Genomic DNA, 21,209 nt, shown 5'->3' on the forward strand with positions numbered 1-21,209 from the left:
CACCGCAAGCACGGAGAACCCAGAGACCCACAGCCAGCAGCAGCCCAGCCCCGTTCCAACTCCAGAGGAAAACTGCAAACTGGCCGGAGACGTCAGGACCACCAGAAGCCGCTCCCCGATGGGCCGCTACGGTGACAAGTGGCAGTTCGCCCACAGCCCGAGCTGCACCCTCTCATCGGGACACCGACCCCCAGGCCCACTGCAAGCACGGAGATCCCAGATCAGCAACTCCAGCCCAGCCCCGTTCCAACTCCAGAGGAACACGCAGTGTATGGGCAGAAGCTGATAGTGTGGAAGGTACTTCTTGTTCTTGGGGTGGCGCAGCTCGGGCTGTGGGCGAACTGGCACTTGTCGCCGTAGCGGCCCATCGGGGAGCGGATTCCTCTGGAGTTGGAGGGGGAGGGGGTATTGTGCTGTTTGATCGCCCCCTACTATCCCAGGGACAGGGAGACAGGACGTTCACCGAGGGCGGCCCGCAGAGGTGACTTCGGAACCTCCGGTCGGTCCTCGAAGAAAGGGGAACTAAATCCCCATTCATAAAAGAGCAGGTGAGAGTATATTGCGCGGGAGGGTTTATAATTGACAATCTGCTGCTACCTGCCCGCTGAGTTAAAAAGTTCCCACGGTAGACACGATACACAGTGTATCGTGAGTCTTGCGTGGGAACTTTTTAACTCAGCGTGCAGGCAGCAGCAGATTGTCGCTCCCTTCAATTTCACCCCACCTACACCCCTCTGCTTCCCGGCCATGTGTGTGACCCCTTCCCTCCCCTCTCCAGCTCCCCGCTCATTGCACCGGCGTGGGGGCTTTGTACTGTCTTCACGACGGCGATGGCTGCAGGTCAGTGCAGTCACCGGAGACGTCAGGACCAATTGGACGTCGACCACCAGGCCCACCGCAAGCACAGAGATCCCAGAGACCCACAACCAGCAGCAGCCCAGCCCAGCCCCGCTCCAACTTCTTCCGCCGGGATCAAGGCGCAAACTCGCGACCTTGCGGATACGAGCCGAGCACTCTACCACTGAGCCAGCCATTAAAATCTACGCAAAAAAAATTCCATTCCGAAGACCGACAAATTCTGAATTACGAAAGGTGTCTGGTCCCAAGGCTTTCGGATAAAAGGTTGTGCACCTGTAATACTTAAATTAGAATTAAAAAGCACAGGGCAATAACAATAGATACCATTGGTTACGTGAATGGAAATATATAACATTTAATTGCACAAAGAGGATTATAGGCCCCTCTAAAATGATGGAAAGGTTTGCAAAACATTTATTCATTAGCAGTAAAAATTTGCCCCAAAACATAAAATAACAACAAAAAAATATTCCTACCTATTGAGGTATAGTAAATATAAATTAAAGGTAAAGCAAAAACATAGGAGACACATTATAGAGCTAGAACTGAACATATTAATTACAATTAATGCCCTAAAAACTGGCCTCAAGACAGAATCTGCATTTAGAAACCATGAAGATTATTTCCAAGGAAATCCAACATGATTTATGTGAACCAAAACAAAAACCAAAGATAAGTCAAAAAGATCAAGTGCTTTTATTGATAAAATAAAATAAAATTAATGTATAAACAAGTAGCAGCAATGCTGGTTTACCAAGAAAACACTCAAAACGATGGAGAAACTCGCGGGTCGGACAGCATCCTTGAAGAACATGCATCGGTGACGTTTCCAGTAGGGACCCTTATTCAGACAGATCTGATGAAGGGTCCCAACTTGAAACGTATCCACAATCTCCAGGGATGCTACCTGACCTGCTGAGTTACATCAGCATGTGTTTTTCCAAGTAAACATTTTGGCTTCCCAAGGTTCAGTAACATTTGGCTGCAGACTTAAAACAATTGGCAAGAAGAGAGATAAAGAGGACTTTTAAATGTTTAATAAATAACGCGGAACCAATTCTTGTGATCCTATAGCTTCCTTGTGTGTTTTACGTACCTTCATGTGTATTTTCAGGCTTGTTGATTAAATCAGGTGCTAATCCTTTTGCTTTGCTGGGGATGGGGAAGGAAAATAAAGTGTATTAGGAACTGGATGACAAATTCTATGCTTCTAGAATATTCAGAAAGCACTGTATGACCAAGCATGAAGCATGACTTCCATGATCATTTCTATTAAAAATATATTTTAATTAATCAAAAATAGCAGAAAATCTCCAAGTTTCTGATGGTGCTTGTTACAAAGGAACAAACCCAAAGGTTCAACATTTTCAAAGTTTAAAACAAAGTTTGTGACTGACCAATAGTTCCACATCAGGCACTGTACTGTTCAACAATGCATCTAGTACAGTGACAAAGCCCTGCCTGCTCACATTCCCCAGCATTACCCTAGGGAAAAATTACCTCTCTGATCCTAGGCCATGTAAAATCAAACATAGGATATGATACCCTACTGATTTCAAAGGGAATTTGAGGCCTGGAATTAGGAGAGGGCAGATTAATGCTTTTTAAATTATTATGCTTTTGTTTAATCCTTCTATTTCCATGTATTCTGATTTCAATATTCATAAAATTATTATTATTTATTTATTTCAAATTTAATTGTTTTTGGAAGACATCATAGGCACATCGAGATTAGCACTGCACAGATCCAGGTATAGGATATAACATTATGAGAGGCATAGATACTAGAGGGAATAGCTTTAAGATTTGAGGGAAAAGGTTTAAAGGAGATGTGAAGGGCAAGTTTTTTCCCCCCACCCAGGCATTTAAGAGACTTTAGGAAAAGCATTTCATTTAGGAAAGGCATTGTACACACACGGGGAATGAAAGGATATGGATTATGTATAGGCAGATATGGTTTTTTTTGCACAAAGCTACAAGATGGTTTTGGCATTATGGCCGAAGGGCCTGTTTTTAAGCTGTACTGTTTTGTGTCTTCAATGACTCTTACAAACTTCTAAAGATGCATCACGGAAGCATACTGTCAGGTTGCATCATCGGTTTTCGGAAAAGGTTTGCCCAAGACCGCACAAAATTGTAGAGAATTGTAGATATAGCCCAATCCATCACACGGATAGATTCCCCACCGTTGACTCCTTTCTACACTTCACGCTGCCTTGGAAAAGTAGCCAACATGACCAAAGGCTTGTCTCACCTCGACCCAGGATCAGCTTCTTCCCCACTGTTACTAGGCTTCTGAATGGTACTTCCATAAGCCACAGTACTGTTGGATTAACTTCTACCCCATTACAGGCATTGGAATTTGTCTATGGAATACAGCACTGAGAATTATATTCTGCACTCTGTTTCTTCCACTTTGCTCCATCTACTGCACTCGAGTTTGATTTGATTGAATTTATATAAAATATTATCATGTAACAATATCAGTACACGTAACAATAATAAATCTAAACCAAAGTAGTGCAAAAGAAACACCAAAGTGCAATAACAGATAACTGTATCAAGTGACAGTATACAGCAGAATCTCCTGAAAGGGCATGTGAAAGAGGTGCTTAGCGCAGCAATTTATATCAGTGGGGATGAAGCCTTTCTTAAGTCTGGACATCTGAGGTTTCAAGTTCCTGTATCTCTCCCAGAAGATGGAAGGGAGAAAACGGAATGACCGAGGTGACAGATGTCCTTGAAGATACTTCCATCCTTATTGATGTAACAGTAAAACTATGAACATGGACTGGATGGGAGGAAGTGATGAGCCTCTGTTCTTCGCTCTACAGTTTCAAAAATTAAGAGCAGAGCAGATGCATCCTGTCAGAATACTTTTCATGGAGAAACCTTAGAAGTTTGAGAGAATCTTCCTAAACTTCTGTCTAAACTTCCCAAAAACTGTTTAACCTTTGAAGATTGCCTAAGAAATTTAATCAACGTTTCCAACAGTAATCTTAACTAATCCTCCTCTCTGCCTCTTGCAAAGATGTCATCTACTTCCTCAATTTTTCTGTCTCTACTACATCTGCTCCCAAGATGAGGCTTTCCATTCTCAGACACCCAAGATGTAAATCTGGGTTCCCCCATGCTGTCATAGATGGATCTTCACTGGCATCCGTTCTGTGTCCTGTAGTTCTGGCCTCACATGTTGCGCATCCTCTATCTTTATCTCCTTATCCTGATATGGGGAGAAGGCAGGAATGGGGTACTGATTGGGGATGATCAGCCATGATCACATTGAATGGCGGTGCTGGCTTGAAGGGCCGAATGGCCTACTCCTGCACCTATTGTCTATCACATACAGTGCCCTCCATAATGTTTGGGATAAAGACTCACCATTTATTTATCTGCCTCTGTACAAGTTGAAATTTGTAATATAAAAAAAAATCACATTGTCAGATTTTAATAAAGGCCATTTTCATACATTTTGATTTCACCATGTAGAAATTACAGTAGAGTTTTTTGTTAAAGTCCCACAAAATGAGGACACATGATATTGGGGGTAGTGTGCTGACATGGATAGAAAATTGGTTGGCAGACACAAAATAAAAAGTAGGGATTAACAGGTCCCTTTCAGAATGGCAGGAAATGACTAGTGGGGTACCGCAAGGCTCAGTGCTGGGACCGCAGCTATTTACAATATGCATCAATGATTTAGATGAAGAGATTCAAAGTAACATTAGCAAATTTGCAGTTGACACAAAGCTGGGTGGCAGTGTGAACTGTGAGGAGGATGCTATGAGAATGCAGGATGACTTGGACAGGTTGGGTGAGTGGGCAGATGCAGTTTAATGTGGCTAAATGTGACGTTATCCACTTTGGTAGCAAAAACAGGAAGGCAGATTATTATCTAAATGGTTTCAAGTTGGGAAAAGGGGAAGTACAACGGGATCTGGGGGTCCCTGTTCATCAGTCAGTGAAAGTAAGCAGGCAGGTACAGCAGACAGAGAAGAAAGCAAATGGCATGTTGGCCTTCATAAGAGGAGTTGAGTATAGGAGCAAAGACGTCCTTCTGCAGTTGTACAGGGTCCTAGCGAGACCACATCTGGAGTAGTGTGCACTTTTGGTCCCCTAATTTGAGGAAGGACATTGAATGGCGGTGCTGGCTCGAATGGCCGAATGACTTACTCCTGCACCTATTGCCTATACATAGTCCCCCCATTTCAGGACATCATAATGTTTGGGACACAGCAATGTCATGTAAATAGAAATAGTCTTGTTTCCTTTGCATGTAATGACTGCTTGAAGTCTGCGATTCATGGACATCATCTGTTGCTGGGTGTCTTCTCTGGTGATGCTCTGCCAGGCCTGCATTGGAGCCATCTTTAGCTTATGCTTGTTTTGGGGTCTAGTACCAATCAGTTTTCAGATTCAGATTCAGATTCAGATTCAGATTCAATTTTAATTGTCATTGTCAGTGTACAGTACAGAGACAACGAAATGCATTTAGCATCTCCCTTGAAGAGCGACATAGCAAACGATTTGAATAAAAAATAAATAATAAGTGTCCGGGGGGGGGGTGATTGGCAGTCACCGAGGTACGTTGTTTAGTAGAGTGACAGCCGCCGGAAAGAAGCTGTTCCTCGACCTGCTGGTTCGGCAACGGAGAGACCTGTAGCGCCTCCCGGATGGTAGGAGGGTAAACAGTCCATGGTTGGGGTGAGAGCAGTCCTTGGTGATGCTGAGCGCCCTCCGCAGACAGCGCTTGCTTTGGACAGACTCAATGGAGGGGAGCGTGGAACCGGTGATGCGTTGGGCAATTTTCACCACCCTCTGCAGTGCCTTCCGGTCGGAGACAGAGCAGTTGCCATACCATACTGTGATGCAGTTGGTAAGGATGCTCTCGATGGTGCAGCGGTAGAAGTTCACCAGGATCTGAGGAGACAGATGGACCTTCTTCAGTCTCCTCAGGAAGAAGAGACGCTGATGAGCCTTCTTGATCGGAGTAGAGGTATTGTGGGTCCAAGAGAGGTCATCGGAGATGTTGACTCCCAGGAACCTGAAGCTAGAAACACGTTCCACCTCCGTCCCGTTAATGTGGATGGGGGTGTGCGTGCCACCTCTGGACTTCCTGAAGTCTACAATGAGCTCCTTGGTCTTCTTGGAGTTAAGGATATTTCAGCATATAAAAGGCCTGCTCAATTGGGTTCAGATCGGGTGATTGACTTGGCCACTCAAGAATTCACCAATTTTTTGCTTTTTAGCTTTGAAAAATTCCTTTGTTGCTTTAATAGTATGTTTGGGATCATTGTCTTGCTGTAGAATGAACTGCCGGCCAATGAGTTTTGAGGCATTTGTTAGAACTTGAGCAGATAGGATGTGTCTGTACACTTCATAATTTATTATGCCACTGCCATCAGCAGTTGTATCATCAATGAAGATAAGTGAGCCAGTAATGCAATCAACCTGGCATGCACAAACAAATAAGATCAAATAGAAAAGTTGTCCTACAACTTTAGGCTGTGCACACCATACACAAGAAGAAGCAGCAGACAGGCCATAACACCCCCACCACCGTGTTTCACAGATGAGGTGGTATGCTTTGGATCTTGTGCAGTTCCGTCTCTCCTCCATGCATTGCGCTTGTCATCACTCTGATATGTTAATCTTCGTCTCATCTGTCCACAAGATCTTTTTTCCAGAACTGTGGTTGCTCTTTTAAGTCCTTCTTGGCAAACTAACCCGGCCATCCTATTTTTGCGGCTAACCAGTGTTTTGCAGCTTGCAGTGTATAGCCTCTGTATTTCTCTTCATGAAGTCTTCTGCGGACAGTGGTCATTGACAAATCCACACCTGAAGAGTGTTTCTGATCTGTCGGACAGGTGTTTGGGGATTTTTCGTTATTATAGAGAGAATTCTTCTGTCATCAGCTGTGGAGGTCTTCCGTGGCCTGCCAGTCCCTTTGCGATTAGTAAGTTGACCAGTCTTTCTTCTTAATGATGTTTCAACCAGTTGATTTTGGTAAGCTTAAGGTTTGGCTCTCATAATGGCTTCGTTGACTTTCATTGGCACAACTTTGGTCCTCATGTTGATAAACAGCAATAAAAGTTTCCAAAGGTGATGGAAAGACTGGAGGAAAGACTAGGTGCTGAGAGCTTGCTTATACCTGCATTAAAGGGGCAATTAAACACAACTGAGCAATTACAAAGACCTGTGAAGCCATGTGTCCCAAACATTATGGTGCCCTGAAATGGGGGGACTATGTATAAACACAGCTGTAATTTCTACATGGTGACACCAAAAATGTATAAAAATGGCCTTTATTAAAATCTGACAATGTGCCACATGTGATTTTTTTCTATTACAAATCTCAAATTGTGGAATACAGAGTTCAAATTGTGGAGTATAAATGATGGGTCTTTGTCCCAAACATTATGGAGGGCACTGTATTTCTTATCTTTTCATCTCCGGCATTTAACCATATAACAATTACAGCACGGAAACAGGCCATCTCGACCCTTCTAGTCCGTGCCGAACACGTATTCTCCCCTAGTCCCATACACCTGTGTTCAGATCATAACCCTCCATTTCTTTCCCGTCCATATAACTATCCAATTTATTTTTAAATGATAAAAACGAACCTGCCTCCACCACCTTCACTGGAAGCTCATTCCACACAGCCACCACTCTCTGAGTAAAGTCTCCCTCATGTTACCCCTAAACTTCTATCCCTTAATTCTCAAGTCATGTCCCTTTGTTTGAATCTTCCCTACTCTCAGTGGGAAAAGCTTATCCACGTCAACTCTGTCTATCCATCTCATCATTTTAAAGACCTCTATCAAGTCCCCCCTTAACCTTCTGCGCTCCAAAGAATAAAGCCCGAACTTGTTCAACCTTTCTCTGTAACTTAGTTGCTGAAACCCAGGCAACATTCTAGTAAATCTCCTCTGTACTCTCTCTATTTTGTTGACATCCTTCCTATAATTAGGCGACCAAAATTGTACACCATACTCCAAAAATTGGCCTCACCAATGCCTTGTACAATTTTAACATTACATCCCAACTTCTATACTCAATGCTCTGATTTATAAAGGCCAGCACACCAAAAGCTTTCTTTACCACCCTATCTACATGAGATTCCACTTTCAGGGAACTGTGCACAGATTCCTCTGTTCACCTGCAAACTTTAATTCCCTACCATTTACCATGTACGTCCTATTTTGATTTGTCCTGCCAAGATGTAGCACCTCACACTTATCAGCATTAAACGCCATCTGCCATCTTTCAGCCCACTCTTCCAACTAGCATAAATCTCTCTGTAGACTTTGAAACTCTACTTCATTACCCGCAACCCCACCTATCTTAGTATCATCTGCATACTCACTAATCCAATTTACCACACCATCATCCAGATCATTGATGTACATGACAAACAACAGTGGACCCAACACGGATCCCTGTGGCACCCCCACTAGTCACTGGCCTCCAACCTGACAAACAACCATCCACCATTACTCTCTGGCATCTCCCATTCAGCCACTGTTGAATCCATCTTGCTACTCCACCATTAATACCCAACCATTGAACCTTCTTAACCAACCTTCCGTTAGGAACCTTGTCAAAGGCCTTAGTGAAGTCCATATATACACCATCCACTGCTTTATCCTCATCAATTTCCCGAGTAACCTCTTTAAATAATTCAAGAAGATTAGTCAAACATGACCTTCCAGGCACAAATCCATGTTGACTGTTCCTAATCAAATAATAATTTGTCCAACTATCTGCCAATTACCCTCCTCCCTTTCACATATATCCAACTATCAGTTATAGACACATAAAGCTGGAGTAATTCAGCTGGACAAGCGGCATCTCTGGAGAGAACGAATGGGTGACGTTCCGGGTGGAGACCCTTCTTTAGACCTCCGCTGCTTCCCCTCTGTGATATGGGAATGGCCAGTGACGCCTCTATTCCTGGGACCTTTTAAAAAAACTATTGGCCTTTCACAATATCCTAATCAAATCAAAAGGACAGAGATGAAAATAAATGTCCTCACCCAGAAGATATTGAATCTTTGGAATTCACTATCCAAAACGACACTCAAGATAGATCAATATATTTTAGATATTTAAGGTATAAAGGCATATGAGATTATTCCAGGAGAGAGGCACTAGGTAAAAGGTTAGCCATGATTGTACTGAATAAAGGAGCAAGCATGAGGCTTACTTTTGCTTCAATTTTCTATGTTATTTAAGTAATCGTGAGAAATGTCATCGCTACAGCAAATTCTCTAGGAATTTTGGCAGAGATGGTTCACACTTCTTTGTGCAGCAAACTCAGGGAACTGAAATAATATTCTGCTCTTTACATACAGAATCTCAATTACATATTTAACTAGCGTTTATTAAAGCAGACTACTCTTTCTATGGACAAAAATCTGTAAATTGCCACTTGGAAACCTACACCAATTCCTCTAAATAAACTCAGATTAGCTGTGACAAATTTAATGAGTAATTTGTTCTGATAGCAATTTAATCAGGATAAGTTGTTGTCGCTCAGTCACGTAAAGATAATAATTAAAAAATAGAACAGTAATCACCCTTTAATTCCAAATCTTCTAAGTTAGAAAGATCCCGCTACAAAATATTAATTCAATTACTTATTTTTTAATTTGGAATTTATATAAATTACGAAAATAATAGATTTACAAAAATGTTAGAATGTTGTCCTTATGCTCCACGTAACAGGAAATAAACATTCAAAAAGCACAAATGAGAATCAAATTAGTTTTAAAATAATCCTCACCGACTTAATTTGGCTTGCTTGTGTCTTGGTTTCTCAGACAAATATTTTCCACGGCAAATGTTGCACATCAGATAGTATGGGCTCCCTGTGCCACACTCTCCTCCAAACCAACCATCAACATAGGCTCCATTACTGCGATATCCCATGTGGCCTGCACTCGCGCCACAACCAGGGTGATGCCGCTTCATGTGATTGTTGAATTCTGTTGTTTGAATGTCACACAGTTCACAAATGACGACCTCCTCTGCATCTGAGCTATCCTGGCACTGAATTAATCCATAAAACAAAGTGATTTTATTTTAGTAAAACAAAATTAAGAACATATATAAAGAAAATTGAGAACACATATATCAGTTACATTAGTTTGATTTTAGTGCAGAACTTCCAATACCAATTTTCCACTTAATTTAAGAAACGTTACCATGAAATTGCCCCAAACAATTCCAGTGATTTAAAATATATGGAATAAACATCTTATGTAATTCTGTAATTTCAGTGGAGAAAGAAAACAGAGGATCGTGGGTAAAATAAAGAGCTACAGTGCTGTTGTTTTTTTTTAGCTAAACATCAGTCAGGACTTAAAATTACCTGTGTACAGTGGTACAGAGAAAAACTTTGTTTTGCATACTATCCAAAGAGATTGGATATACTATATGTAACACAATCAAGTCAAACATAAGTACAATAGATAGAGCAATGGGGAAGATACACAGTGTTGAACATACAGTAGTTCTCTGCATTGTTGTACAACAGTTCCATCAACAAACTCCAATGTCCACAATTGGGAGAGGTGAATCAATCAGTATCCTAGTTTATAGAAGGACCATTCAGAAGCCTGATGACAAGGGGAAAGAAGCTATTCCTGAGTCTGGTGACTTTCAAGCTTCTGTATCTTCCCCCAGAGCAGAGAGAAGGATGAATGGACGGGATGGGATGCCTTTGATTATGTTGCCTCTTTTTTTGAGGCAGTGTGTCAAGTCAAGTCAAGTCAAGTTTATGTGAAGATGTAGTTAATGCTGGGAAGTCTGGTCTCTATGATGAACAGTAAAGGTAGAGGGAAGTATAACAGGGAGTTAAAATCCTTTTCATGTACCAAATAACATGTTTAGCCTTTTTTCAATATGAATGACAAGGTAGTAATAAAGACACCCTTGGAGTGAAACAGTGGATAGAAGAATCCTGACTAATTATTTGAAAGGGGGAAATAATTAAACTACAAAATGAAGTTTAGAGGAATTTACCATATTAGGCCAATCCATCATCTCCGACAACCAAATGCCCTGTGCTTCATTTTCAACACCACATTCAGAAGGAAACAGATCCTCAACGGAGCCTTCAGACAGTGGATCCTCAGAAAAACAGAGTTCCAACTCTCCATCTAGATTGCGGTCAGATATTGCATCAGTTTCCTGCCACCCTGCAGGTTCAGGCTCCCTTCGTAGCGATGAGTGTACCAGTGGAGGAGATCTGGATCCTTTACAGGACATAAGTATTATATACATTTGCTCAAACATATAACATTGTACATTTAGTCAGTCGTAGCAGGATCAAACAATTATATATATTGTTTTTGTAATTCTCCAAACATCAACCAACAGCATAGAAACAAAATATAAATATATGAATTATTGATACTTTGATTTAAGAATAAGGGGTAGGACATTTAGAACTGAGATGAGGGAAACCTTTTTCACACATTGTGAATTTGTGGAATTCTCTGTCTCAGAAGGCAGTGGATGCCGATTCACTGGATGCATTCAAAAGATATAGCTCTTAAGGCTAGCGGAATCAAGGGGTATGGGGAGAAGGCAGGAACGTGGTACTGATTGTGGATAATCAGCCATGATCACATTGAATGATGGTGATGGCTCGAAGGGCCAAATGGCCTACACCTGCACCTATTGTCTATGTATCTATGTAACTTGCGCAGTGATTAACTCACTTCGCAGTTTCCTAATCAAAAGTAGATTTAATACAAAGCTATGTTGGTTGGCAGCCATGAAAAAAGGCACAACTTAAACAGATTGCTGCCCCACCACTAAATATCCTTTTTTAAAATATTAAGTGCTTCTAGTACCTCTGCCTTTATTTCAGTTACATGATGACCAAACTCTTTAAAACTGCTAATTCAATGCCAGTTGGCATCAATTTAGCTCAGTTTTCAGGGTCTCACACAGAACTCTCTCCTTAAATTCATCACCTTCAGTCCTTTTTTTCCCTCACTTAGCATCTTCCTTAAATTATACATCTTTTTGTTCAGTCTCCAATTTCTTCCTTTGGCATCCATTTACATCTGCTTGTGGCACCATGGGACATTTCCTTCATAAATGCAAGCTGGTTTTTATTTACTAGACAAAACCTCCACCCAATACTGTAGTCTATAGTTGAAAACCAAATACTACAGTGAAAACTCAAATCAAAGCATGAATTTCTGCCTTTAACGGGATTCTTGAATCCTGTTCAGCTTGTTACATTATAGTTGGACTTTTGGATTATTACAGAATTCCATTTATGATTTGACAATAGCAGAAGCAGGACCACCCCGTATTACTGACTCTCATAACCACATCTTACCAGCCCGTATGAAGGCGGAACGATGACCTTGGCTTGTTCTGCGTCTTCGAGCTGGTGGAGGCCTATTTCTAGTCAAATGCACATCAATAAAGTTTCCTCTTTCTATTTGATCCAAACCATCAGTGTTTCTGCTAGTTGGTATTAGGAATAGGAGGGTGGGGAGGTTATGGTGAGAGGGTAGTTATGGGATGAATGGGAGTAGAAAATGAGAAGAAACATTCAAAACATAATATCAATAAATTAAAGTTTGTCACATTTAAAACAGTAACATCTTTACTTGCATGCACTATTGGGCAGTCATTGCAGTCTTCAAGTTTCTCTAATTTGGAACACTGACTTAATGAGCATGATAGAGATCATATGAAGAAAGGTCAATTGTTCCAAAAAAGAATCATAGAAATCATTGACACAGAACAACATTATGCCTTATATGCCTAAACAGGAATATAATTGCATTCTAAACCATTGTATTGATATGCTGGTTCCCTTGTTTTAAGTTTGTTCAAGAATTAAAATTACCGATTTTTTTTAACCAAATGTTCTGTACGCAGTTGAATTTCCTTCCTCTGTGCTAGCTAATATTTACATAATGCCGCCCCTCAAACTGCTAGATGGCTTCAATTTCCTTACCCTTACTTATAATTTAATTTTTTTTATATCATGGGAGTCCTGTTTGTTAAACAAAAGTTTTAATTAAAACACATCGTACTTTTCATAGTGGCTCATTAAATCGTATTGTGGTGCGTAGGTTTCGAAACGAAAGAGAGGAGTCAGGTATTTCGCCTCCCGGTTGTAGGGAAGTCCACACGAGAGAAAGATGGCACCCAAACCCCTGCCTTTAAAACCTCTGGTTAAGGGCCGCCTCCAGACTGAACCACTCCCGTGCCGAGGGGTTAGACAGTTAGGGTGGCCCGACTCTTGGGAGCCGCTACAGGACCCCCCCCCCCAGAACCCGAGGCACGAAACGCACCGGCGGGCGCACGACCCGGCCGGCCCGCGTGCGGAAGTCAGCCGATCGTGGGGCTGACGGAGGCATAGGTGGAGGGACAGGTCAAGGGATCGGTGGGAGGACAGGTGGAGTGACAGGCGGAGTGACAGGTGGAGGGGGCCGTGAAGGGGGGCGCCCTCGAGGCCGAGGTTGGGAAACCAGCACCGGCTGGTCAATGTCCAGGTGTGCTTCAACCGGTCAATCGACGGCCTCTGGCCGGCCCCCCATGTCCAGCACAAAAGTCGTCTGCCCGTGTTCCAGCACCCGGAACGGGCCTTCGTACGTCCTCTGGAGTGGCGTCCGGTGGGCATCACGGTGCAGGAAAATGTATGGGCAGTCCCGGAGGGCTGATGGCACATGCGGGCGAAATGTTCCATGGGGGGACGTCGGGACGGGTGAGAGCCTGCCAACTCGCTCGCGAAGGCGCTTTAAGGTGGATGCGGGCGTTCCCTGCTGCCCCGGCGCCGACTGCATGAACTCCCCGGGCACTGTGAGTGTCGACCCATACACGAGCTCCGCTGATGATGAGGCCAAGTCCTCTTTAGGAGCAGTCTGAATGCCCAGCATGACCCACGGCAACTCGTCCATCCAGTCCAGGCCGGAGACTCGCGCCTTCAGCGCTGCCTTGAGCTGCCGGTTGAACCTTTCCACCAGACCATTGGCTTGCGGGTGATAAGCCGTGGTGTGGTGCAGCCGCACCCCGAGCAAGCGAGTCATGGCCGACCACAGCTCGGAGGTGAACTGTGGCCCCCAGTCTGAGGAGATGTGCGCCGGCACCCCGAAGCGAGCAATCCAGTGCGCGGACAACGCACGAGCACACGTAGCTGTTGAAGTGTCGGCCAGCGGAATGGCCTCCGGCCACCTCGTGAAGCTGTCCCCGGGACAGCGGAAGAGGCCCTACAATGTCTACGTGGAGATGGTCGAACCGCCGGTGAGGAAGACCAAACTCCTGGAGAGGCGCACGGACATTGCGCTGGATCTTTGCCGTCTGGCACGGAATGCAGATGCAAGCACAGTGGCCAACCTGCTTGCGCAGACCGTGCCACATGAAACGAGAGGCCACTAGTGCCGTTGTCGGCCGGATTGATGGGTGAGACAGTCCGTGGACAACCTCGAAAACCCTCCGGCGCCAGGCGGCAGGGACGATGGGGCGCGGCTGACCGGACGATACATCACACAGGATCGTCGCTCCTCCAGGACCGAGAGGGACATCCTCAAGGCGGAGGCCGGAAATGGCTGTCCAGTAGGCGGGCATCTCACCGTCCGTGAGCTGTGCCTCTGCCAGGGCAGAATAGTCAATTCCGGGCAACACCTCAAAAACGGCGTTGATAGCGGGCCGGGACAATGCGTCGGCCACCCGGTTCTCTTTCCCCTCGACGTAGCGAATAGATGTGGTACACTCCGAAATGTAGGCCAATTGCCGCTGCTGTCGTGCGGACCAGGGGTCGGAAACCTTCACCAGGGCGAAAGCGAGCGGCTTGTGGTCCGTGTAGGCGGTGAACGGGCGGCCCTCCAGGAAGTAGCGCAAGTGGTGTACTGCCAGGTACAGAGCCAGGAGCTCACGATCGAACGCGCTGTACTTGGTCTGCGCGCGGTTGAGGTGCCGACTGAAGAAGGCCAGGGGCCGCCAACCTCCGCCCATCAGTTGCTCCAGCACGGCACCAACCGCCGACTCCGAGGCGTCCACCGTGAGAGCAGTCGGGGCATCTTCCCGCGGGTGCACCAGCAGTACGGCCCGAGCAAGGGCCGTAACCATGCTCGCTGAGCCGCTGACCCAGCTGCTGGAGGTGGGCGCAGTGGAACTCAGTATCCCGTACCTGCCTTCTCTCCATACCCCCTGATCCCTTTAGCCACAAGGGTACTATTGAGGCAGGGACTATCCCAACATTTAAGAACTGCAGATACTAATTTACAAAAAATGACACAAAGTGCTGGATTAACTCAGCGGGGCAGGCAGCATCTAAGGGATCCATAGTCAAGGACCTATCCTTGATCTCCAGAGCTGCTGCTTTACCCGCCGAGTTACTCCAACACTTTGCAGCTTTTAAGTGGCTCTAGCGCTAGAAGTGATTTGGGCCATATTATACTAATAGCATTCACTAATTTATCAGGCTCATTATATCCAACGAGTGTTACGGAAACACGCTATGCAGAACTACCTATTCTTCTGAAGTATCTGTGTTCCACACACTACGTAGCTACATCAATCATCTTATTCGGGCCTTCCTGTGCAACGTCACACATAATGTGCCATGTGTCTGCCTAACTGCAGAATTCAACTTCCTTTGTAAATCTTAAACCATCTAATTTGTCTCTAATGTTCTTTAATTCATTATCAATTTGATACATCTAATAGGTACCCGACCTCTCTGTCCTGGGTCTCCTCCATGGCCACAGCGAGCAGCACCGGAAATTGGAGGAACAGCACCTCATATTCCGTTTGGGGAGTCTGCACCCTGGGGGCATGAACATCGAATTCTCCCAATTTTGTTAGTCCTTGCTGTCTCGGGAATAAACTACCCTCCCTCAGCCCCCCTGCTGTCTCCTCCCATCCCCCAGCCTTCGGGCTACTCCTCCTTTTCCCTTTCTTGTCCCCACCCACCCCCGCCCCCGATCAGTCTGAAGAAGGGTTTCGGCCCGAAACGTTGCCTATTTCCTTCGCTCCATAGATGCTGCTGCACCCGCTGAGTTTCTCCAGCTTTTTTGTGTAACCTTCGATTCTCCAGCATCTGCAGTTCCCTCTTAAACTCTTAAACACTGATACATCTAATAGTTGCCTTCAGGTAAACTCATGTTAATCACAGAAGTGGATACATGGGTTGTTTTGCTGATTTGTTTTGCATGAAAAAATTTCAACATGATGATTAGGAAGGGAATGTTAATATTTTTATCAAATAATTTTCCAGACTTTAAAAGGACATGGGCTAGTGACCACCAACCTCTAAATTTTCTGTTTTAGTATCACTGAAGAAGGTCTGCCATGGTAATAGAAAACATTAGATTTTTGTAATGGATATGAACAAAAATCCAAACAGAATTGCATGATATTAAGTTATTTTATGTTATAGTCTGCTTAAATATCAATTATAGAATGTTGCAAATGTCATACTATACAGACTCTACAGGACATCGCACTTCATCCATGCATTTATCCATTTCCCATTTACAAGTTATTTTGAATACTACTTCCACACTGTTCCTTGCAGGACAATCCATGTGGTTAAATTTAAAAACAAATAAACCTAACATTTTAGTATATTTGTAGACAACTTACATTTATTTCTTCTTGTCCACTAACAAATGGAAATAAGATTGATGGGTTTATTTTCTTAAGATTTCTTAGAATTTTGAACACTTATCATTGGTCATTTTAAAAATCTTCTTTATTCTAAGAAGTTTACAATTTCTCTTGCCCTTCCTTACATCTAAAGCATTTTCTTTCCCTAAAATCACAATCTCAATGATAATTCCAAACATCAAAAAAAAAAAAATTACTATTCAAAAGATGATTTACTGTGACTGATTTTCAAGTAATCTCTCAGAGCTCAACTTTACAGATTTGCTACTTACCCTTCAACAGCATCTTCCCGTTCAACATTGTCAGGAGACACAGGCGTAGTTGATCGATTGTGCACTATAACCTCAGACTCCACCGGTGTCTCCAAGTCATTGTCCACCGTTGCTGAGGAATAAACAATTACTTCTTGTTCTTCTGCGAGTGGATGTTCTAACATCCAGCTGGCTAACTGTTCAATTGACTGTGGGTCTGCATCTCCAGAAACACCTGCACAAAAGAGAATCAATAAAATTCACATATCTTTATACACTGGGTAAAAAGATAAACGATAAACACCAAGAGCATACACATCGGAATTGTCCTTTTCCTGCATTCTTATTTCCACTTGCCCAGAAACTACTCCCTGAATCTTCCTGGTCCGTTAAGAGTCAAGAACCTATGAGGCTATTAGATGAACCATCTAGCATTCATATAAAAAATAAAATTTGATAATTTGACAATTAAGGATGTGAAGTTGATTGGCCTAGGTTGATGCACAGGCCCACCCTGTCTCTGTTGCATCACAAGGTGTCTGTGCGTTGGTTGAGGCTCCCTACTCCCTCCTTGGACTCCTGCGTAATCATAGGAAAACCTGATTCAGGAAAGCATTTCCTCTGTAAGTGGTGAGTCAGGTGGAGATTGTGGTGAATGTACAACAGGCCCTTCACTCCAAAATGTATGTGCCAAACATGATGCCAAGTTAAACTAATCCATTCATTCTCTGTATATTCATGTGCCTCTCTAAAAGCCTCATAAATAGCCCTATTCGCCTCCTCCACCACCTGGTAGAGCGTTACAGGTACCCACCACTCTATGAAAAATAACCTGCCCTCGATCATGCTGGCGCACCTTCCGGATGAAGGTGGACTCGCTCTCCTCTGTTAGGAGCAGTCCCATCACGGGTTTGCTCTATTGCACGTTTCGTCTGCGCTGAAGGACGCCCTTGTCTGCTTTCCTGCGATGTGCTGCTCGTCGGTCGCTGCTGCACCGACCGTAAGCGGGTCCTTTCCAGGTGCTGCAGCACTTCGGCTTTTGTGCTCGACATGGGTGGCTCGTCTTCAGCCTGCTCATTCTGGACATTAGTCAGCCAGTGCAGGTGGCCCAACCTCACTGTCGGGGGCGTCTGCCGTCTCGCCCGCTTCTGCATTCATTTTTGCCAGTTGTGTCTCCGCGCGCAGGTGCTGTATTTATGAGATCAGGCCACCATGTTTCATCTGCCTGCTCGTATTCATTCCTCCGGTTCTGGTGGGGGGGAGGGTCAAGTGGCGCCATCTGGTGGTCAAGCCACGTACTGATCCTACCTTCATCACCAGAGCTGGAACAGTCATGTGACTGCATTTGGCGGGAGTTGGGGGTGGAGAACGTCATCAGTTTTATGGGTGTGTCTTGCAACAACAGCAGGAACTTAGCTTGAGTTAGTGAGTTAACGGGTGTGTTCTGCAGCAGCAACAATGACTTTGTTTTAGAGTGTACCAAACGCCCTTATGTGTTAAACTTGTAATGTGTTAATAAAGACACCGTTCGTACACAACGTTTGCGTCACTACACTATTTCCCTTATCCATTCTCTGACATGATGCAGAGTTTCATCTTGAAATGTTGGCCATTCCTTATCCACCCAATGGTGCAGCTTGACCTGCTGAGTCCCTCCTGATATTGTTTATTGTTCACACGCTAAATAGAAATGCAGCTACACTAGATACTGCACTTCTGGGATATTATCCCTTTTCATCAATTGAGATTGGAGAACAAAGATTTTTAGTGCCATCTTCCTGGGTACAATATTGTGTGATTAAATAATATTGGAAATTGATGGGCATCTCAAAAATGATGTATAATACCGTATAATCCTTATACAGGTGCACAACCTTTTATCCGAAAGCCTTGGGACCAGACACTTGTCGGATTTCGGACATTTTCGGATTTCCGAATGGAAGATTTTTAGCGTAGATTAGGTAGGTAGCGCGGGCGGCTTGAAAAGTCTGGAGCGGCTGCCTCCTCCCCGGAGACCGGGGAATCATTGTAAATCATTGCATAAATGTTAGTCAGTTAGTTTGGAGGGATTTTATGTGGTGGTGGTGGTGGAGTAGGGGTGAAGGGGGAAACTTTAATTCTTAGTCCCCTACCTGGTCGGCGACTCCCAACCTCGCGGAGCTGGGGGCTCCGTCCGGCGCCGGTTGTAGCTCCGACCCCGACAACTCTACCCCTGGCTGCGCGGCTCCAAATCCAGCAACGCTCCGCGAATGTTGGGTCGGCGGCCACAGCGCTCCGGAGCTTGCCGCACGGCGACCCGGTAAGGCATTGCCCGCTCCCCGCTGGTATCCCAGCGCTGCGACGCTGCTGACTCCCGACATTCGCGGAGCTGGGGCGTCCGGCCGCGGGCCGCGCTGGATTTGGAGCGCCTCGCAGCCAGGGGTAGAGTTGCCGGGGTCGGAGCTACAACCGGCGCCGCCCGCAGCCCCATCGGCCACAGCGCTGCGGAGCACGGCGACCCGGTAAGGCATTGACCGCTCCCCGCCTCTCCGACCAGGTAGGGGACTAAGAATTAAAGTTTACCCCTTCACCCCCCCTTCACATAAAAGCCCTCCAAACTAACTTACTAACATTTAAGCAATGATTTACAGATGTTTAAGAGTCTCCCGGTATCCGGGGAGGAGGCAGCCGCTACAGTAGTACAGACCTGGGTTGACCGTGGGTCGTTTCGGGTCAAGTTTGGCGCAAAACGCGAGCTTTGGTGTGCAGATGACATCTGGAAAAAATGGCCGAGTTTTTCGGTTTCCGGAACACCGGATAAAAGGTTGTGCACCTGTAACTATAAAACTCTGATCTTGGATGTGAGTGTGTGTGTGTGTGTGTGTGTGTGTGTGTGTGTGTGTGTGTGTGTGTGTGTGTGTGTGTGTGTGTGTGTGTGTGTGTGTGTGTGTGTGTGTGTGTGTTTATTTGTTTGTGTGCGATCACATCTACTCGAAGAAACAACGCACTAATGGTAAAATTTTTACATATTCCGGTAGATTTATCCCATGAAATCAAAAATTATCTGAAAAATTCATGCATTATTTCTCGAGTTATTTATGCAAATGTTCAAAAATTTCAAATAACTTCGAAAATAAACGAGACGGTCTCGCTGATGAAGTCACAATGGATCTGCCTTCCTGCCTCTGCTTGCGTTGTGAGTGACGTCACCCCTGGTTCTGTCTTCTGTACTTCTTTGCTTCTTTACTTTTACTTCTTTAAATTTGTCACTTAGCATTCTTTAAACTGCTGCTCAGGTTGTGCTGTGGGCTCCGCTGGGTTCCTTGAAGTTCTAGAACATGGCGGTAGTGGTCGTTATTGCTGCGCGGGCGCGGGTGTGGGGCAGCGCGATGGGAAGGACACCGTGGCGGCTATTACTCCCTCTGGGAGAGGACGTATATGGAGACCTGCGATTCCTCCGTCGATCGCAGGGACTCGGGGAATCGTGACGCCCTTTCCTCGCTGGTGATCCCGATCCCACCTGGCCATCATAGAGAGGGGCACAAGAGGCACAGAGAGGGTGTGCCTCTCCATCTCTCCCGCCCGATCGTCTGTCACAGGGTTAGGTGGGCTTCCCCTTGCGGAAGCCACGATTGGCCGTCCCTCCGTTGCTTTTGACCGTCCGCCCCTCCGTTGCTTTTGACCGTCCGCCCACTCGCAGCAGCAGGGCCGCCCGCTCAAAAGACGCCGCAAATCGGAAACCTCATCTCCAAAAGGCAGCGGACACCCGGAAACTCCAGCTCCAAAAGGCAGCAAGCTTCCCTGTCTCTGTGCCCCTCTCTGTGCGCCTCTCTGTGCCTCTGTGTCCCTCTCTCTCTATCCCCCTCCCTCTCTAGCCGCGCCTGCGAATTGGGGGCCATGAGTGAATGGATAGGGCGGGGCATGAGGTAAAAGGAGAGAATTAATAATATTAATATAATATCAATGGGCGTAGTTAGTGTGTGTGTGTGTGGGGGGTGGTTAGTGTGTGTGTGTGTGTGTGTGTGTGTGTGTGTGTGTGTGTGTGTGTGTGTGTGTGTGTGTGAGTGAGAGGTTGGTTAGTGTGTGTGTGATGCCGCAGGCCGATCCCTCCACTCGCAACCACGCGTTGAGGGGACGGGACCCAACGGGTCCTACTTGGTCTAATCTATATTATTAAAAGTCTGATCTTGACCACTTCCTGTTGTTCTGTATATTGATTTTAAAAAAAACGCTGCCACTTACAACTGTGATTTTGGCCATCCTACTCAGCGTCCCCCTCCACTGCGCAGGATAAGAGGATTTTTTCCCATCGATGAAAAATAAAATGGTTATTAGTGTTTAAAACATGTTGAGATTCTCTCCTGAAGGCCACGCCCCTTCCGGAGGGACTATAAAACCAGGAAGTGTTGAGTGCCTCAGTCAGTCTCTGCAAGATGGGGGAGCGAGAGGGTCACAGCTCTAAGTCTGAGCTGT

At 45.1% G+C, this 21,209-nt stretch overlaps 1 protein-coding gene across 1 annotated transcript in view; it reads right to left on the minus strand.

Annotated features, from left to right (window-relative positions):
* LOC129695814 (probable E3 ubiquitin-protein ligase HERC1) overlaps positions 1-21,209 on the minus strand; it is a 291,266-nt gene that overhangs the window by 89,855 nt on the left and 180,202 nt on the right. The window contains 5 exon segments of the mRNA XM_055633161.1: positions 1,955-2,010; positions 9,647-9,912; positions 10,888-11,120; positions 12,221-12,351; positions 16,779-16,992. Of these exon segments, the coding sequence (XP_055489136.1) occupies positions 1,955-2,010; positions 9,647-9,912; positions 10,888-11,120; positions 12,221-12,351; positions 16,779-16,992 (900 nt within the window).

Source organism: Leucoraja erinacea, chromosome 1, assembly GCF_028641065.1.
Source record: "Leucoraja erinacea ecotype New England chromosome 1, Leri_hhj_1, whole genome shotgun sequence".
In the NCBI taxonomy this organism is placed as follows: domain Eukaryota; kingdom Metazoa; phylum Chordata; class Chondrichthyes; order Rajiformes; family Rajidae; genus Leucoraja; species Leucoraja erinaceus.